At 36.3% G+C, this 15,206-nt stretch overlaps 1 protein-coding gene and 1 long non-coding RNA gene across 6 annotated transcripts in view; one reads left to right on the plus strand and one right to left on the minus strand.

Moving 5' to 3' along the window:
* Nucleotides 1-15,206, plus strand: part of TENM3 (teneurin transmembrane protein 3) — a 1,349,345-nt gene that overhangs the window by 1,275,917 nt on the left and 58,222 nt on the right. For all 5 annotated transcript variants that reach the window (XM_060184664.1, XM_060184667.1, XM_060184671.1 and 2 more), the window contains 3 exons: nucleotides 1,070-1,213; nucleotides 7,600-7,849; nucleotides 8,601-8,621. In XM_060184664.1, coding sequence (XP_060040647.1) covers nucleotides 1,070-1,213; nucleotides 7,600-7,849; nucleotides 8,601-8,621 — 415 coding nt within the window. The remainder of the gene's footprint in view (nucleotides 1-1,069; nucleotides 1,214-7,599; nucleotides 7,850-8,600; nucleotides 8,622-15,206) is intronic.
* LOC132536602 (uncharacterized) overlaps nucleotides 1-15,206 on the minus strand; it is a 204,079-nt gene that overhangs the window by 168,856 nt on the left and 20,017 nt on the right. The gene's annotated exons all lie outside the window — the stretch shown is intronic.

Genomic DNA, 15,206 nt, shown 5'->3' on the forward strand with positions numbered 1-15,206 from the left:
CTGATTGAGATTTCAGGTTTTCATATCATTTTTTTTGTAATTATTTCTTTTTATTACTGTCTCTTTTTTATTTTCCTCGCATCTTTCTACCTTTATCTCAACAGCTTTCCTTGTTCTTTATTTTCCTCAAAGAATGAATGCACATTCATGTCATAATGATATTTAACAGAATATCAGGCATTTGTGTCCAAAAATTATCTCAATTCTTTTGACAAGAAGGACCAGACAATTGAGTAGAAGGATAGTCTTAAAACATCAATCAAACCAGTTGTTTCACTGAATGACAGGACAATGCAATCAAAGTTTGACATGTTGAGATATATATAGTATAGCTTCATGCTGAGGCTCAGAACATCAGAAATTAAAAGATAACATACTGTTCTATTATTTTTTTACTTGAAGAGATAGTATTTTATTCTGAAATGAATATATAATTCTGACTTGAATTAATTCAAATCAATCTGATAATTGTTACGTCTTCCTTTACTTCTGAAATTTTGAAATCCACGTTTCATTGTGTACTCAGAAATTTTTCATTTGTGTTTTATTCATATTACTTTACTGCCAGCATTATTGTTTACTCCCAATAGCAACATGTGAATATAATATCATAATATGGCTCTCTTTTTTTCTCTACTAAATCTTCCTTACCATATTTTCTGTAACTCCTTCCTCTTGGAAATTAAAAAGCTCTAATTAATCGGATAACAAGCATTATTTTTAATTGTTATTACTTGGTCATCATTTGGGGCTAATATATCTGATTTAATTACTCAGCCAGCTACTCAGTCTGAGCAGCATTGTATGTATGAACTTTTTTGTAAAAGAGAGGTATATGCCATTTTTCTATTAAGGCAGCAGAAAAAAACATTTGGAGATCATTTTTAGAAAAATAACTTTTCACATGATCAAATCTTCTCATACAGGAAATAAACTCTGCTCATAAATAAGTGGCAGTATAATCTCAGAACACAGTTGTGGAAGAAAAGGCAATTTTATCAAAATAATGAAATAAATTTCATTTCTGCCTGTAGTTGAAAAGCTGAACTGTGATTTGTTTTGATTCCAGTGTCAGTCGGATATGAGTATGAGTCCTGCTTGGACCTTACTCTATGGGAAAAAAGAACTGCCGTTTTACAAGGCTATGAACTAGATGCTTCTAACATGGGAGGCTGGACATTAGATAAGCATCATGTGTTGGATGTTCAAAATGGTAAGATCTTGTTCATAGTTCATATTGTTAGCCCTCAAATGAAATGCATTTTATATTGTGCATGCTATAAGGTTAGAGTTGCTAGGAAATGGTAAATGTTTTAAAGGTAATAAATGCCTGAGGTGAGATCCACTAATACTCTTCTCAGAAATTTAGAAAATGTTTAAATATTCATCAACAAAATAGTTTTCCCATTTAGTGGAGTGACTGATACTAGTGTCCATTGAAAGAACTCTATACAAATCTTTGCCACAGCTTCATCTAGGAGTCTAATTTACAGTAAACCAATAAATTAGTTGATTCATAGTGTTTTACCAAAATGTTGGAAGGTGATTTTTTAAAATTAAATTAAAAAAAAAGAACTTTGTGTGACTTTACCAAATAATTCAACTTGATCTTATTCTTTACGTAGTCTAAGCATCTAGACTTTTTCAGTTCTTCTTAGATTGTGTTTGATAAATAAATTGCCCTCCCACTCAAACTATATTGCAAACAGTGTTATTTGACTTTGATAACACTAGGTATCCCAAAAGGTGACACAGAGGCTAAAACACTAGAGTTTCAAGCCTGAGAATATTAGAAAGAAATGTATTTATAATCTGAAAAAGTAAGAATTAAACTAAATGTAGTACTTATAAGAGGCCTTATAGAATTATAATAAGTGGACACACATAGGAGAGGACACATATATAATACCATCTACCAGGTAATAAAGTACTTCCAAAATGTGCCCAGCTAAATCTCAAAGGATAGTATTTATAATAAATAAATTCTGTTGCCTCTACTCCATTTCTAGCATTTGGCCCACATATTCTCAGACAATTTAAGTACATTTTGCCAGAAAAGCAGAGCCTTAAGATAATTTAGTTACCTTAACTATAACCTCTGATCTTAAACCATGTCATGCCTGGTAGCTCTACTCACTTTTTATTATTATCATTATATTTATTTTTACAAAATTACATGTCAACAGGGGCTTAAATCCACACCATTCCCACCACCAGAGTTCTGAATCTTCAGTCTCCCCACTGCAGTCCACTACTGTTACCCCCTAAGGTTGTAGACATGGGCCTACCATCATTTCTACAACTATCTGTCTACATTTCTACATAATTGCCCTCTTTTTTCCCTGATCCAATCCTCTCTCCTTCTCCAAGCCACTCATGACAATATAACTACTTCCATATGTCCCTCTCCTTTTCCTTCTCTCTCTCTGGGTGCTGATGGGGCTGGAGTTCAGTCCTCTTAACTTCATTCCATCACTTCTCCCCCGCAGGAAGTATGGATCAAGATTGTTTTTGGGGTGCAGAATGTAGGAGTTCTGACTTCTGTAATTGCTTCTCCGCTGAACATGGGCATTGGATGGTCAATCCATACCCCCAGCCTGTTTCTGTCTTTCCCTAGTGGGCCAGAGCTATGGAAGTGTGAGGGTCCAGAACACATTGATGAGGTTGTCTGCCCAGAGAGGTCAGGATAGAATCATGGTAGCATCTGTGACTTGGAAGGTGGCATGACCTAAGTTGAGACAAAATGGTTAATGACCAGGAATCAAAAATTAGGATTAGAGCAGATGAGATTAGGGATCTTAGGGTAGAAGAAAGCTAGGAAGTCCATTTTGGGCATGTTCCAGGGAGCACACAACTATGGTAATTTTGCTTGAGTTTGATAGTAGCTAGCCCGAAGTTGGATAAGAATATTGTTGAAAATGGTGTCAGAGTATAGAAAAGGGCTAGAAAGTTGGATTAGGGCAGTGAGGCTCTATTCACTTTTTACAAATGGCCAAAAAGAGTTCACAGGCTTGGTGAAAATAGTTTAAACTTTGAACTTTGCAAAGATATTTTTTATTAGTGACTTAATAGTGATTAACAAGGCTATAGGATAAGCAGGGGACAATTCCATATAATTCCCACCACCACAGTCCTGTATCCCATCCCCTCCATTGGAAGACTCCCTATTTATTATCCCTCTGGGAGTAAATATATATTTATATTTATATTTAAGTATATATATATATATTTTACAGATGTGGGTGAGGATTCATTTTAAACTTCCAAATAGAATAAATGAAGCTAAAGTAGTTTGCAAGCTGGTGTTTGAAAAGACTGTTGTCTTACCTGTGGAAAACAGCAGTGCCAATTATTAGCTAGAAAAAAAGAAAGAGGAAGAAGGAGAAGGAGAAGGAGAAGGAGAAGGAGAAGGAGAAGGAGAAGAAGAAGAAGAAGAAGAAGAATCCTTTCATATCTTTTCGATTTTATAGCAGTAGTAAACAAACTCATCCTCCTTTCAGTTTGCATCCTGGCAGTCAGGCAGTAGGTCTTACCTGTGGAAAACAGCAGTGCCAATTATTAGCTAGAAAGAAAGAAAGAAAGAAAGAAAGAAAGAAAGAAAGAAAGAAAGAAAGAAAGAAAGAAAGAAAGGGAAGAAGAAGAGGAGGAAGAGGAAGGGGAAGAAGAAGGAGGAGGAGAAGAAGAAGAAGTAGAAAAAGAAGAGGAGGAAGGGGAAGAAGAAGGAGGAGGAGGAGGAGAAGAAGAAGAAGAAGAGGAGGAAGGGGAAGAAGAAGGAGGAGGAAGAGGAGGAGAAGGAGAAGAAGAAGAAGAAGAAGAAGAAGAAGAAGAAGAAGAAGAAGAAGAAGAAGAAGAAGAAGAAGAATCCTTTCATATCTTTTCGATTTTATAGCAGTAGTAAACAAACTCATCCTCCTTTCAGTTTGCATCCTGGCAGTCAGGCAGTAGGTCAGTTTGCACCCACACAGAGGGGGAAAAAAAGCTGCTAACTTGTACTATGGGAAATGGATACTTTAGAAAAAACGGGCCTCCTGACCCCAAGGACTGCTCCACCTGTCACCTCTAATCTTCTGCCTAATCTGAAGGAGTCATAGTCTCAGTCTGCTATGGTAATAATATGAAGTGTATTAATGGGCTTTCAAAATGCAAAGCCATGTGCCAACCTTGCCACTACCTGTTCCTGATTAAATTCTTTACAATTGTATCTCACACAGTGTAACACGTTACTAGATTCCTTCAGCAACTCTGTACAATGGAAAGTGAGGGAGAATTTGCTAGATGCATTTTCATTATTCTGAGGATGTTGGGTAAAGTTCGTAACTAGTTTATGAGATTTTTAGATATGCAAATAGTTTATAGGCCCAGGATTTCACTAAAGAAATTAGAAACTAGGAGGAAAGACAACTACCAAGGAGGTCCAGAAAAATCCTGCACTGTGTAATTCAAGACCCTCTGGTATCCAACACTTAGTATAATACTTAAGTGGATTAAGAACTTTATCATCTATATATGGAAATATAATAAACATACACATGTGCATTCTTCCCAAGAATAATATAGTTAGCTTTTATTAATATAACATATCAAATATGAAACAGAATTACCCAAAATTCTGCCCTCCAAAGCATGTTATAAATAATAAAAATATACATGTGTGTTTTTTTTAATGTGAACTGATTGTGATTTCAAATTTTATCCAAGCACAGTTTGACAGGTAGTGGCTTTTCAAAGTGACATGCGTCTAATTGAATAAACAAAGTGATTTGTAATCATGACAAGGTGGATAAGCTATGAAAATATATTAAGAGAGACAAGAAGACAAAAATTGTAGACACTGACAGGTGTTTGTATAGGCATCATGAAACAGGGAAATAAATATTCTAATGTACATCTTTCTATTCTGTCATAATAGAGGAGAATCGTGAAGGACCAATCGTTCAAAGTAATGACAGAATAAATCAGGTGCAGAAAAGCAGAAGGCTGACTTGTAGGAGTCTTCTGATGAAAATTGCTGAACTAGCTCTTATAGAAAATTATAGTTCCGTAATTGTCAAATAATGTAATCACAGAAAGAAGGATCTTAGGTATCATTAATTTATTCTTTGAATATTCAAGCTAGAATTCATTTCATCTGTTGTTATAAGCTAGCTTTATTTAGAGCGTTTTTAAAATTTGAGTAAACCTGTTTTATCTTTCCTGATTTCTCTATGTAAATTTGCTATGATTATTACATCACCCAAATAGCAGAGCATTAAAAACGTAATCATAGAATCCACCTAAAATGCACTGAACTGTAAGGGAAATGTAATTATTCTAATCTCTTCTTTACTTTAAAATTATCTCTAAGTGGGAGTTAAAAAAGACACTCTCAAGTTTCCTGTTTATACTTTCATGGGATTGATTCTTTTAACAGTTTATCTGCTAAAAAGTATAAGCATTGGCTTGAAGAACTGCTTTGAAACAGAGCATTCAATAAATATTATATGTGCAGCTTTAAAGTCAAAGCAGCAGGTGGTTTATACAGATAATAACACATTGGAAAATGTCATGAAATATGTATGGGACAATAACAGCTGACCATACAGTGTACATCAGCCCAAAATGGAACTATCGATCTATTTATAATAATGGTAAATGAATAAAATTAGAATCTCAACTCAAATCTAGTTTCTGACAATAAAAGTATTAAATATTCATTTGGAGTTTTTTTTTCTCAGATGTTTATCAAAGACCACAATGAAACAGACTGGCATTTTGTCTTCTTAAAAATTATTGGCACTTTCATGCCTTAAAGCAGAATTCACTTTCAATAATAAAATTCCCTTTCACACCAGCTTTGTTATATTTGAAATTTTGAATGACTGCACATATATGAATGTATTCATATAGCAGATCGTTGATGGGATAGTAATATGTTGGAAGTTTGACATACATTTTCTAACTTTATTTCCAATAAGTTTTTTTTTTTAAGTTTTAAAAGATCAATGAGGGGGTCGGGCGGTGGCTGGGTTAAGCGCATGTGGTGCAAAGTGCAAGGACCCGCGTAAGGATCCCGGTTCGAGCCCCCGGCTCCCCACCTGCAGGGGAGTCGCTTCACAGGCGGTGAAGCAGGTCTGTGGGTGTCTTATCTTTCTCTCCCCCTCTCTGTCTTCCCTTCCTCTCTCCATTTCTCTCTGTCCTATCCAACAGCGAACAACATCAACAATGGCAATAATAATAACCACAAGGAGGCTACAACAACAAGGGCTACAAAAGGAAAAAATGGCCTCCAGGAGCGGTGGATTCATGGTGCAGGCACCGAGCCCAGCACTAACCCTGGAGGAGAAAAAAAAAAAAAAAAAGATCAATGATCACTTCATACAGAAGGAATTATGTCTATGATGCACATTTTTGTTAATTGGATTAACTTATATAACATTTACAATGTCATTTAACAGTCAGGCAAACTTGTTCTTCGCTCAAGCATCTGTGTAGGTAGAGCATGACTCTCAAACTATAGGCCCTCTAGAGAGCTTTTTTAAAATATATACTTATTGGACAGAGACAGACAGAAATTGAAAGCGGGAGGGGGGGAAGTAGAGAGGATGAGAGAGAGAGAGAGAGAGAGAGAGAGATCTGCAGCACTTCTTCACTTGTGATATTTTCCCCCTAAGGTGGGGCCTGGGAGCTTGAATCTAGGTCCTTGTGCATGGAAACATGTTCATTCCATCAAGTGTGCCGCTGCCCGGCCCCCATCTGAAGAGACTTTAAAATTCTCAGTGTGAAGGCTGCAGCCCTGATCTGCTAAATCAGAATCTTGCAGTGAGATCCTAACCTTAGTATTTTTGCACAACTCCCCAGTTCTAAAATATATCACAGTTTGAGGATTATTGATGTTGACAAGTTGTTTTCTTTTTCAATTTTCTTGTTAGTCCTTTGTTTCACCAGACATTCTTTAGATCCACAGCAGACAGCCTTTTTAAAAAAAATCTATCCTATGTATTTTTGACAAATACTGTTTCACAGTAGGTAACTGAACAGAGTTCTTTCCAACAGAACTTTTTTTAAAACTTTTTTTATATTGATTTTTCCTTTTTGTTGCCTTTGTTGTTTTTTATTATTGTTGTAGTTGTTGTTGTTATTGATGTTGTCGTTGTTGGATAGGACAGAGAGAAATGGAGAGAGGAGGGGAAGACAGAGAGGGGGAGAGAAAGATAGACATCTGCAGACCTGCTTCACCACCTGTGAAACGACTCCCCTGCAGGTGGGGAGCCAGGGGCTCAAACCGGGATCTTTATGCTGGACCTTGCGCTTAGCGCCACGTGCTACCACCGTGCACTACCACCGGTCTCCCCCCAACAGAACTTTAAAGGGAGATAGTATAATAGTTATGCAAAAGATTCATGCCAGAAGCTCTAAAGTCTTCCCAAGTTCAATCCTTCCATAAGCCAGAGCTGAGCAGTGAAGAAAAGTAAAGAGAAGAAACAGAAAGGAAAGAAGTAACTTTAGTAACTGTTCTCTCATCCCAAATCAAAGAAACTAAATTGCAGTTAGCTGTAGAGGGAACATGTATTTCTTCTATACATTTTTTATCTTAAGAAAAATGCCTTTTATTTCTTCTAGGTATCCTGTACAAAGGGAATGGGGAAAATCAATTTATCTCACAACAGCCCCCAGTTGTCAGTAGTATCATGGGGAATGGACGAAGGCGCAGTATCTCATGTCCAAGTTGCAATGGTCAAGCTGATGGTAATAAACTCTTGGCCCCAGTGGCTTTAGCTTGTGGGATTGACGGCAGTCTGTACGTAGGGGATTTCAACTACGTTCGGCGGATATTTCCTTCTGGGAATGTAACCAGTGTTTTAGAACTAAGGTATGTCTTTCCTTAATTTACAATTTTCATCAAAGCTAAACATGTTTTCATATTAAAAGATTGACTCTAATATATTAATCTATTTAAGTTATGCATGCCTTCCCCATGTTTTAAATTTTGCATATAAAGAAGTAAAAGTATTGTAAAAGCTAGTCAAAACACCTAGCTATTGTTCCATAAATGTATATGAGTATTAAGTTACCTAACATGCAAATATCTCACTGATTCCAGTGAATATTCTATGCTTCAGTAAAATGGATCTGTCTTTTTTTTAAATGGAATAATGTTGCTTTACATCACTGTCTATGTTTCAGGAAAGAACTATGATTTTAAAATCCTTTTAATTAGCTTTAGAATGATCTTGGTTGTATGTTGTTAGTCTTTTATTTCCCCATGGTTGAAATTAGGGCATAAAATATTTTCTTACAATATCAGAACATCATAGTATACAAACTAAAGATGCAAAGTTTAACTAAAATAATTGAATTTTTAATTTGCATTACTCGGCTAGTCATAATGTCAGTAGTAAAGTAATAAATCATTACTGTCTTTGTTATTTTCACCTGTGTATTAAAAGTATTCTGTATTGTAAATGATTTGACATGTCTTGCTTACATTTATTTTCTGTGTTACTTCTGTTTTAGTTGGCAGTATTTCATATGTAATTAAAATCTCAGTATTCAACTCATTTTATATTAGAAACTTTCTCTAACTGTGCTTTTCTTTACCTTTTTTATCTGCTTCCACCAAGAAATAAAGATTTTAGACATAGGTAAGCATCATGCTTAAAGGCTATTATGTGTTTTCAAATGGTTATTTTACATTTCAGTGTGACATTGTTTTCTAAGAACATTTCATCATGAGAGAGGAAAGTCAGTATCACAGGATGTCTAAAAAATTTGAACTGCTTAAATAAATTCTTCTTTTTTTTTGGCATAGTATGTGGTATCTACTTTAAAATAGATCTTCACCTATGATGGTTATCATGGAGGTGGATGTCACAGTGCTTTGGTGGTGGATATTGTGTGGAACTATACCTCTGTGGTCTTACACTCTTGCAACCCACTATTAAATCAATAATAAAAAAATAGGTGGGAAAAGTATATCTTCAAGTTGGTTAATAAATTAATTACAAAAATAGTATAGTAAACATTTCTGTATATCAGAAACTATTTCTAAATATAATCTAAGCCATTTTGAACAGTTAAAGCACTGTAAGAAAGTATAAAGATGTTTTAGCCTAACAGTCAGGGCATATTCTGATTTATTGGGTCTAAAACATGCTCAATTTAGGAGACTCTGTTTCCAAAAAAAAAAAAAAATCTAAAACTATTTTCCTTTGGCAAATTTTTTAAAACATCAAGATCCTGTGAACATATTTCCAAGGCTGTCACTAGGCTTGGAAGGAAGGAACTTCAGCGAAGAGAGGGCCCTAACACTTTATTAAATTCCTAATAAATTCACAACTACCAGTAGTTTCTATTTCCTAAATTGACAGAGTCACTAGATCAAAGTTATTCTCAAGTTACTGGATCTGGATTTTTAAGAAATAGCATTTTTGTTGCTGTAAAAGACTTTTCTTCAAAGCTAGAGATGATTGTAACTGAATGTAGACACAGAAGTTTTTCATGTTCTATTTACTGTATACACAGAGCTGGAGAAGTTGCAGTAAAAGCTTGTTTATGGAGATTTCCTGACTAGAAAGCTCCCCTGGGGACAGCCCAAAAAAAGGGGGGCAAGGGGACTCAGTTAAAATAAAGCCAGTTATAAAGCAAGGCATATTAGACATGCTAGAGCTAGTTTGGCTATTAAGCTATCTAATAAAATTATAATGATGAGTAATTACCAACATTTTACATGAGGTCTTTGAGATGAATAAGCCAACAGGACCCATTTAAACTGCTAGGTAGAGACTGACAACTAAGCAATAGAAACCAGATGAGTTCTACTGAAAGATGTGTAGCTGTTACCTGTCAATATGACCAGCATAGTCCCATGACCTTTTCCTGAGATCCCCTATTGATCTTGCATTCTCAGCTAATAGCTCAGTCACATGTTAAGATTAGTGCAAATTGCTCCAGACTGCCAAGTATGTAAAGCTCTGCTATTAGAAACCACAGTAGAATATCAGAATGTTTCTGGATGTGCTTTCTTAGAAAATAAAGGAAAAAGGGGAATAGCAGCATTCATATATGCCAACTAAATGGGAAAATGCTGGAGAAAGTTTTAAAATATATATATCAATGTAGCTACCATTTAACAAGCTAGCATATATTCTATACTATGCCAGATGCCACTTATGATATATATATGTGTTTATTTGTTCCTGTAGAGCCACACTATAAATCTAACAGTTCTTTAGATTACAGTGGAGGTAACTGAGACTCAAACTTATATATCTTTACCTATGTTTTTTAAATAGAGACTTTCTTATAATCTACATTAACCTTTTTCCTCTGTACATTCTCCAGGCTAAATTTAGACTCCTTCATTTTCTTTTTGTGCCGTGCATGTAGAATACATTGTTGGGGGCTATGTGGTGGCACACTCTTTTAAGTGCACATATCACTAAGCCAAGGACCAGGGCGCAAGTTCCCACTCCCCACCTGCAGGAGATGCTTCACAAGTAGTGAAGCAGCAGGCCTGCAGGTGTCTCTCTGTCTTTCCCTGCCTCTCTATCTTCCCTCCCCTCTCAATTTCTCTCTGCCCTGTCAAATAAAATAGAAAGGAAAAAAAAAAAGGAAAAAATGGCCGCCGGAAGTAGTAGATGCTTAGTACCAGCACCTGAGCCCCAGTGTTTGAGTTTTATACTGATCCTCACCTTTATTAAATCAATGTCAACTTATCACATTCTAAGTACTTTGACAAGTAGTCTTGTCTAAGACAAAGTTCGTGTTCTAAGAACTCACAAACTAGTCAGAGAAATGGATACATAACAAAATCACATTATTAGCATCATTCTTCAGCTTAATCAGAGACATAGCTTATGTTATTAGTTATTATGTTATTAATCCTGTGGCAGAAGATATTACTAGGAGACAGAAGCCTGATTAAGGAAAAAGTTCCAGAAAGGACTAACATTGGCCTAAAATTGAAATCTGTTAAAATGGAACTGGGAGGAGGGATTCATGAAGAAAGAACAGAGATGTCCAGTTCTTCTCTGAGACATCTGATAGGTCTACCTTTCTTTACTATTAGTGATTAGTAGAATGCTATGTGACTTTCTCATTTGTGTTTTCTGCTCAGGAATAGGTGGTAGAATGAAAAATAAATTGAAATATGTGTCTAAATTTCTGCAAATGAACATCATTAGTAATTGTTAATAAGCAAGTAAAATGCAAAACTGCAAGTCTGTAGTCCTCTTTCCATAGTACATCACCAGTCTCATTGGACTGATTAGGAAAGTAATTAATGAAGGTATGGAATAGAAAGCACATAATCTTACTCTAACATTGAGAGTATTCTGTTCCACTAAATTAGAAAGTACTGATAGCATATTCTTCCAAAGTCCTGAGCTATACAGTATGAATGTTTGTATGTGTGTCTCAAGCAGCATTTTAACATTAAAAAATATTGAATTTGTATATAAATGAGAGCTTCTAAAATGCTTTAAAATGTTTCTCTTAGATATGCTAAACATTTCCCTCAATGATCTAGATAATACTTGTCCACTGGCAAGCCGCTTTTTTATAGACAGTAAATTTTAGCTCATCCTTGCTCCAATTCTTTAAAATTCCCAAATAAAGGAACTTAAATTAATTAGTTAATACCAGCTAAGGGGCATTTAAGCGTGTAGGACTAAAAGTCAACTTTGTGAATTTTATATTACCAATTAAAAGATCAAAGAAAATGTCAATCATGAGTCTATGAGTTTGAATCAATTAAAGCTTAGATACAACATTGTAAAAGCTTGGGTCAGCACATCTTAAAATTAAGCAAGCACAGAAATATCAAGTCCCAAAATTCTGCTTATAATAACCTAAACAGTCTTTTAAGTTGCTATAAAGTAGGCAGCTCACTTTTATTGTATAAATATAATTACATGTTCCTCTGTGACATAACCCAATTTCTAATAGCCACAGCAGACATTATCAAAGTGCTAACATATGTTAGCTTAGCTTGTTTGTGAGCATTTCTCTAGTCTGACAAGGCTGAATTATGATAAAGGAAATGAGTGGATCCACTCTACATTTACCACTGGATCCGGATCCTTCCTAATTGGACAAGACCACAGAGAAGATGACTTGATAATTGCAATGTTGTAGGCAACATAGGATGAGTTAAGAATTAAGATGGTAGGGCTGAGTGGTGACTTACCCTCTAGAGCACACCTATTATTATGTGTCAAAATCGGGGGTTCAAGCCCATGATTCCCATTTACAGGGAAGAAATTTCACAAGCAGTGGGGCAATGCTGCAGGTAACAGTCCTCTCCCCCCAACCCCATCACCCTGTTTCTCACCTTTATCAAAAAGGGGTGAGGTTGGAGAGACTGCATAATGGTTATGCAAATTGGCTCTCATGCTTGAGGCTCTGTGCTCCCAGTCCAGTCACCATAAACCAGAGACAAACAGTGCTCTGATTTAAATAACTGTAAGGAGAAGGGGGGAGGGGAATGGCCACCAGGAGCAGTGGAGTGTCATGTAGGCACTGAGACCCAGTGATAACCCTGATGGCAAGGGGGAAAAAAGTCAAGGTGCTTTATGCTAAGCTTTTACGTTAATCTCAGTTCCTCCACTTAAGTCTAAACCTTACTATTATTCACAACCTTTCTGAATCAATCATCTCAATCAGTCATCTAAGAGAACCAAAGTACTGTGCTGTTGAACAAAAAAAAAATCACCCCAAATGGTACCTTTGCAGATTTGCACCCCAGCTGCTCGTGGCTGATAGTTTTCAGTCCTTATATTAGCTTCACAAATTACACAGGAGACATATTAGTAATCTAAAAACCCATCCCAGTATGTACCGCACTCACCTTTTCAGTGCTTTGGATTTTTTGGAAGTTGGAGAGCAAGGACTAACTGACCCTGTCAGGAGACTCTTTGGGCCTAAATTCAGTGTTCTGGCATCCCACTTCCATCACAGACATGACTCAGGGCTTCTCTATTAACTAAAACTTTCCAAACTTGCTTGTTTTATTCCTCTTTAGGCTTCCATATGTATCCCTCTTCCTCTAGGAGACGCTGGGATCTTAGAGCCAATTCCAATTCACCATTCTAGACTGCACTGCAGGGAATTTATCTACTTCCTGCCATTCTGTGGGGATGTTTCCAGAAGCATGTTAACTTATCCGCTACCACATACTCCTCTCCATTTGTTCTCTGGGACAAATCCTAGAGTTGTGTGCTTATAAGACTTAGAATTTAGAATTCTCTGTGTCTTCAAAGGAGGAAATGTGTTAGCAAGTAACAGATATGAGCTCCATTTTAGACATTCTGTTACCACTAGGATAAAACAGATAGCAATAGCAGTGTGTATTGTCTGATGGCCATTTTGTACTAAAAAAGCATAAGTGTCCCTCTATGACTCAAGCACCACAAAAATCTGTCTTTTTTTTTTTTTTTCCAAAATGGGACATATCATGGGAAAAGTTCATGAGATTCTTTCATTTTTATCATTTTTCATTCTAGAAACAATTCAAATGGGCAAGTTTTAAGTAAGGATCTCCATTGTTTTAATAGGCTGCGGTTATTATCATAGCAGAAGGATACAATTTTTTTTTTTTGCCTCCAGGCTTATCACCGGGGCTCATCGTCAGCACTACAAATCCACTGTTCCTGGTGGCCATTTTTCCCGTTTTATTGGATAGGTCTGAGAGAAATGGGAAGGGGAGGGGAAGACAGAGAGGGGTAGAGAAAGATAGACACCTGCAGACCTGCTTTACCACTTGTGAAGTGACCCCTTGCAGGTGGGGAGCCTGGGGGCTTGAACAGGGATCCTTGAACCTATCCTTGCACTTTGTGCCATGTGCGCTTAACCTGGTGCACTATCACCCAGCCCCTGAAGGATACAAATTTAAACCTATCTAGATGTTGATCACCTTTTCCATTTTCAGGAAGCAAGTCATATCTTACATAATTAACAATAGTGAGTGCACTTCTACATTGGATAGAGGTCCAATGCAAGAGACAGTACAATAAGAGGAGAAAGGACACAGGCAATATAAAGAATACCTAATGATTATTGAGTAGGTTGTATGAACTGGACACTCTCCTCAGGAGTTTGCACTTTACACTCATCCAGAATTCTTTGACATGTGTAGTTTTTAATATATATATATATATATATATATATATATATTTAAAATTGTTTATTATTATCTTCATTAGAGACAGAGAGAAATTGAGAGGGAAGGGGGAGATAGAGAAGGAGAGAGACACCTGCAGCCCTGCTTCACCACTTGTGAAGCTTCCCCACACACACACACAGGTGGGGACTGGGGGCTAGAACCTGGGCTCTTGCGCACTGTAACATATGCTCTTAACCCGGTGCACCACCACCCCGACATATGTACTCTTATTATCGATTTTGCAAATAAATAATCTTGGACACAGGTAAATAAGTTAGATAGCTTATTGCCCAAATTAACACAGGTAGTGAGGGATGAAGCTAGAAATGAACCTCCAGGAATCTGGCTCAGGTATTATGCGCAGAGATATGCAGCTAATAAACAAGCAAAATATATAAACATGTGTGCGTGTGTCTGTGTGTATACATTCACAGCCAACTGTGCAACTACGCATAGAAAATGGTCACAGAGATAGAGATAGACAGCATGACTGGTCTGTCACCAGCTGTGTATATATACCTGACAGGCCAACTCTCAATATCACACTGCTTATAAAATAAAAGAAAACGTCTATGAAATTGCTGTTATGTTGATCTGTAAACTTTTTCACTTGATTACAAAGTAATAAACCAACACATTAAGGAAAACAGTGTATCATTTCCAGCATTTGAAATTTCAGGCATCAACTTAGAAAAATGATATGACACTTAGCATGACAAGTTGCTCATTTAGTGTAACCCAGTAGCTTTGAAATGCTTTTATTGCAAATGGCTTGCATTACTACAAGTTCTTCATACTGCTTTTCACCCTTGCACATAGATTTACACCCTTAAGTCCTCTTACTCTAGTCTGTCTCTTGTCACTGAAAGATATTTTTTTCAAATGAATTTTGTTTAATAATTATGTTCTAATATAAACAAAGGATATCATGAAAATGTTAAAGCAAGTTAAAATTTTTTTTTTCATTTTAAAGAGATTTATTTATTCATTGCAGGGAGAGGAGGAGAGCTAGAACATCACTCTGACACATGTGATGCCAGGGCTTGAGCTCTGCACCTCATGCTTG

Source organism: Erinaceus europaeus, chromosome 2, assembly GCF_950295315.1.
Source record: "Erinaceus europaeus chromosome 2, mEriEur2.1, whole genome shotgun sequence".
NCBI classification, from domain to species: Eukaryota; Metazoa; Chordata; class Mammalia; order Eulipotyphla; family Erinaceidae; genus Erinaceus; species Erinaceus europaeus.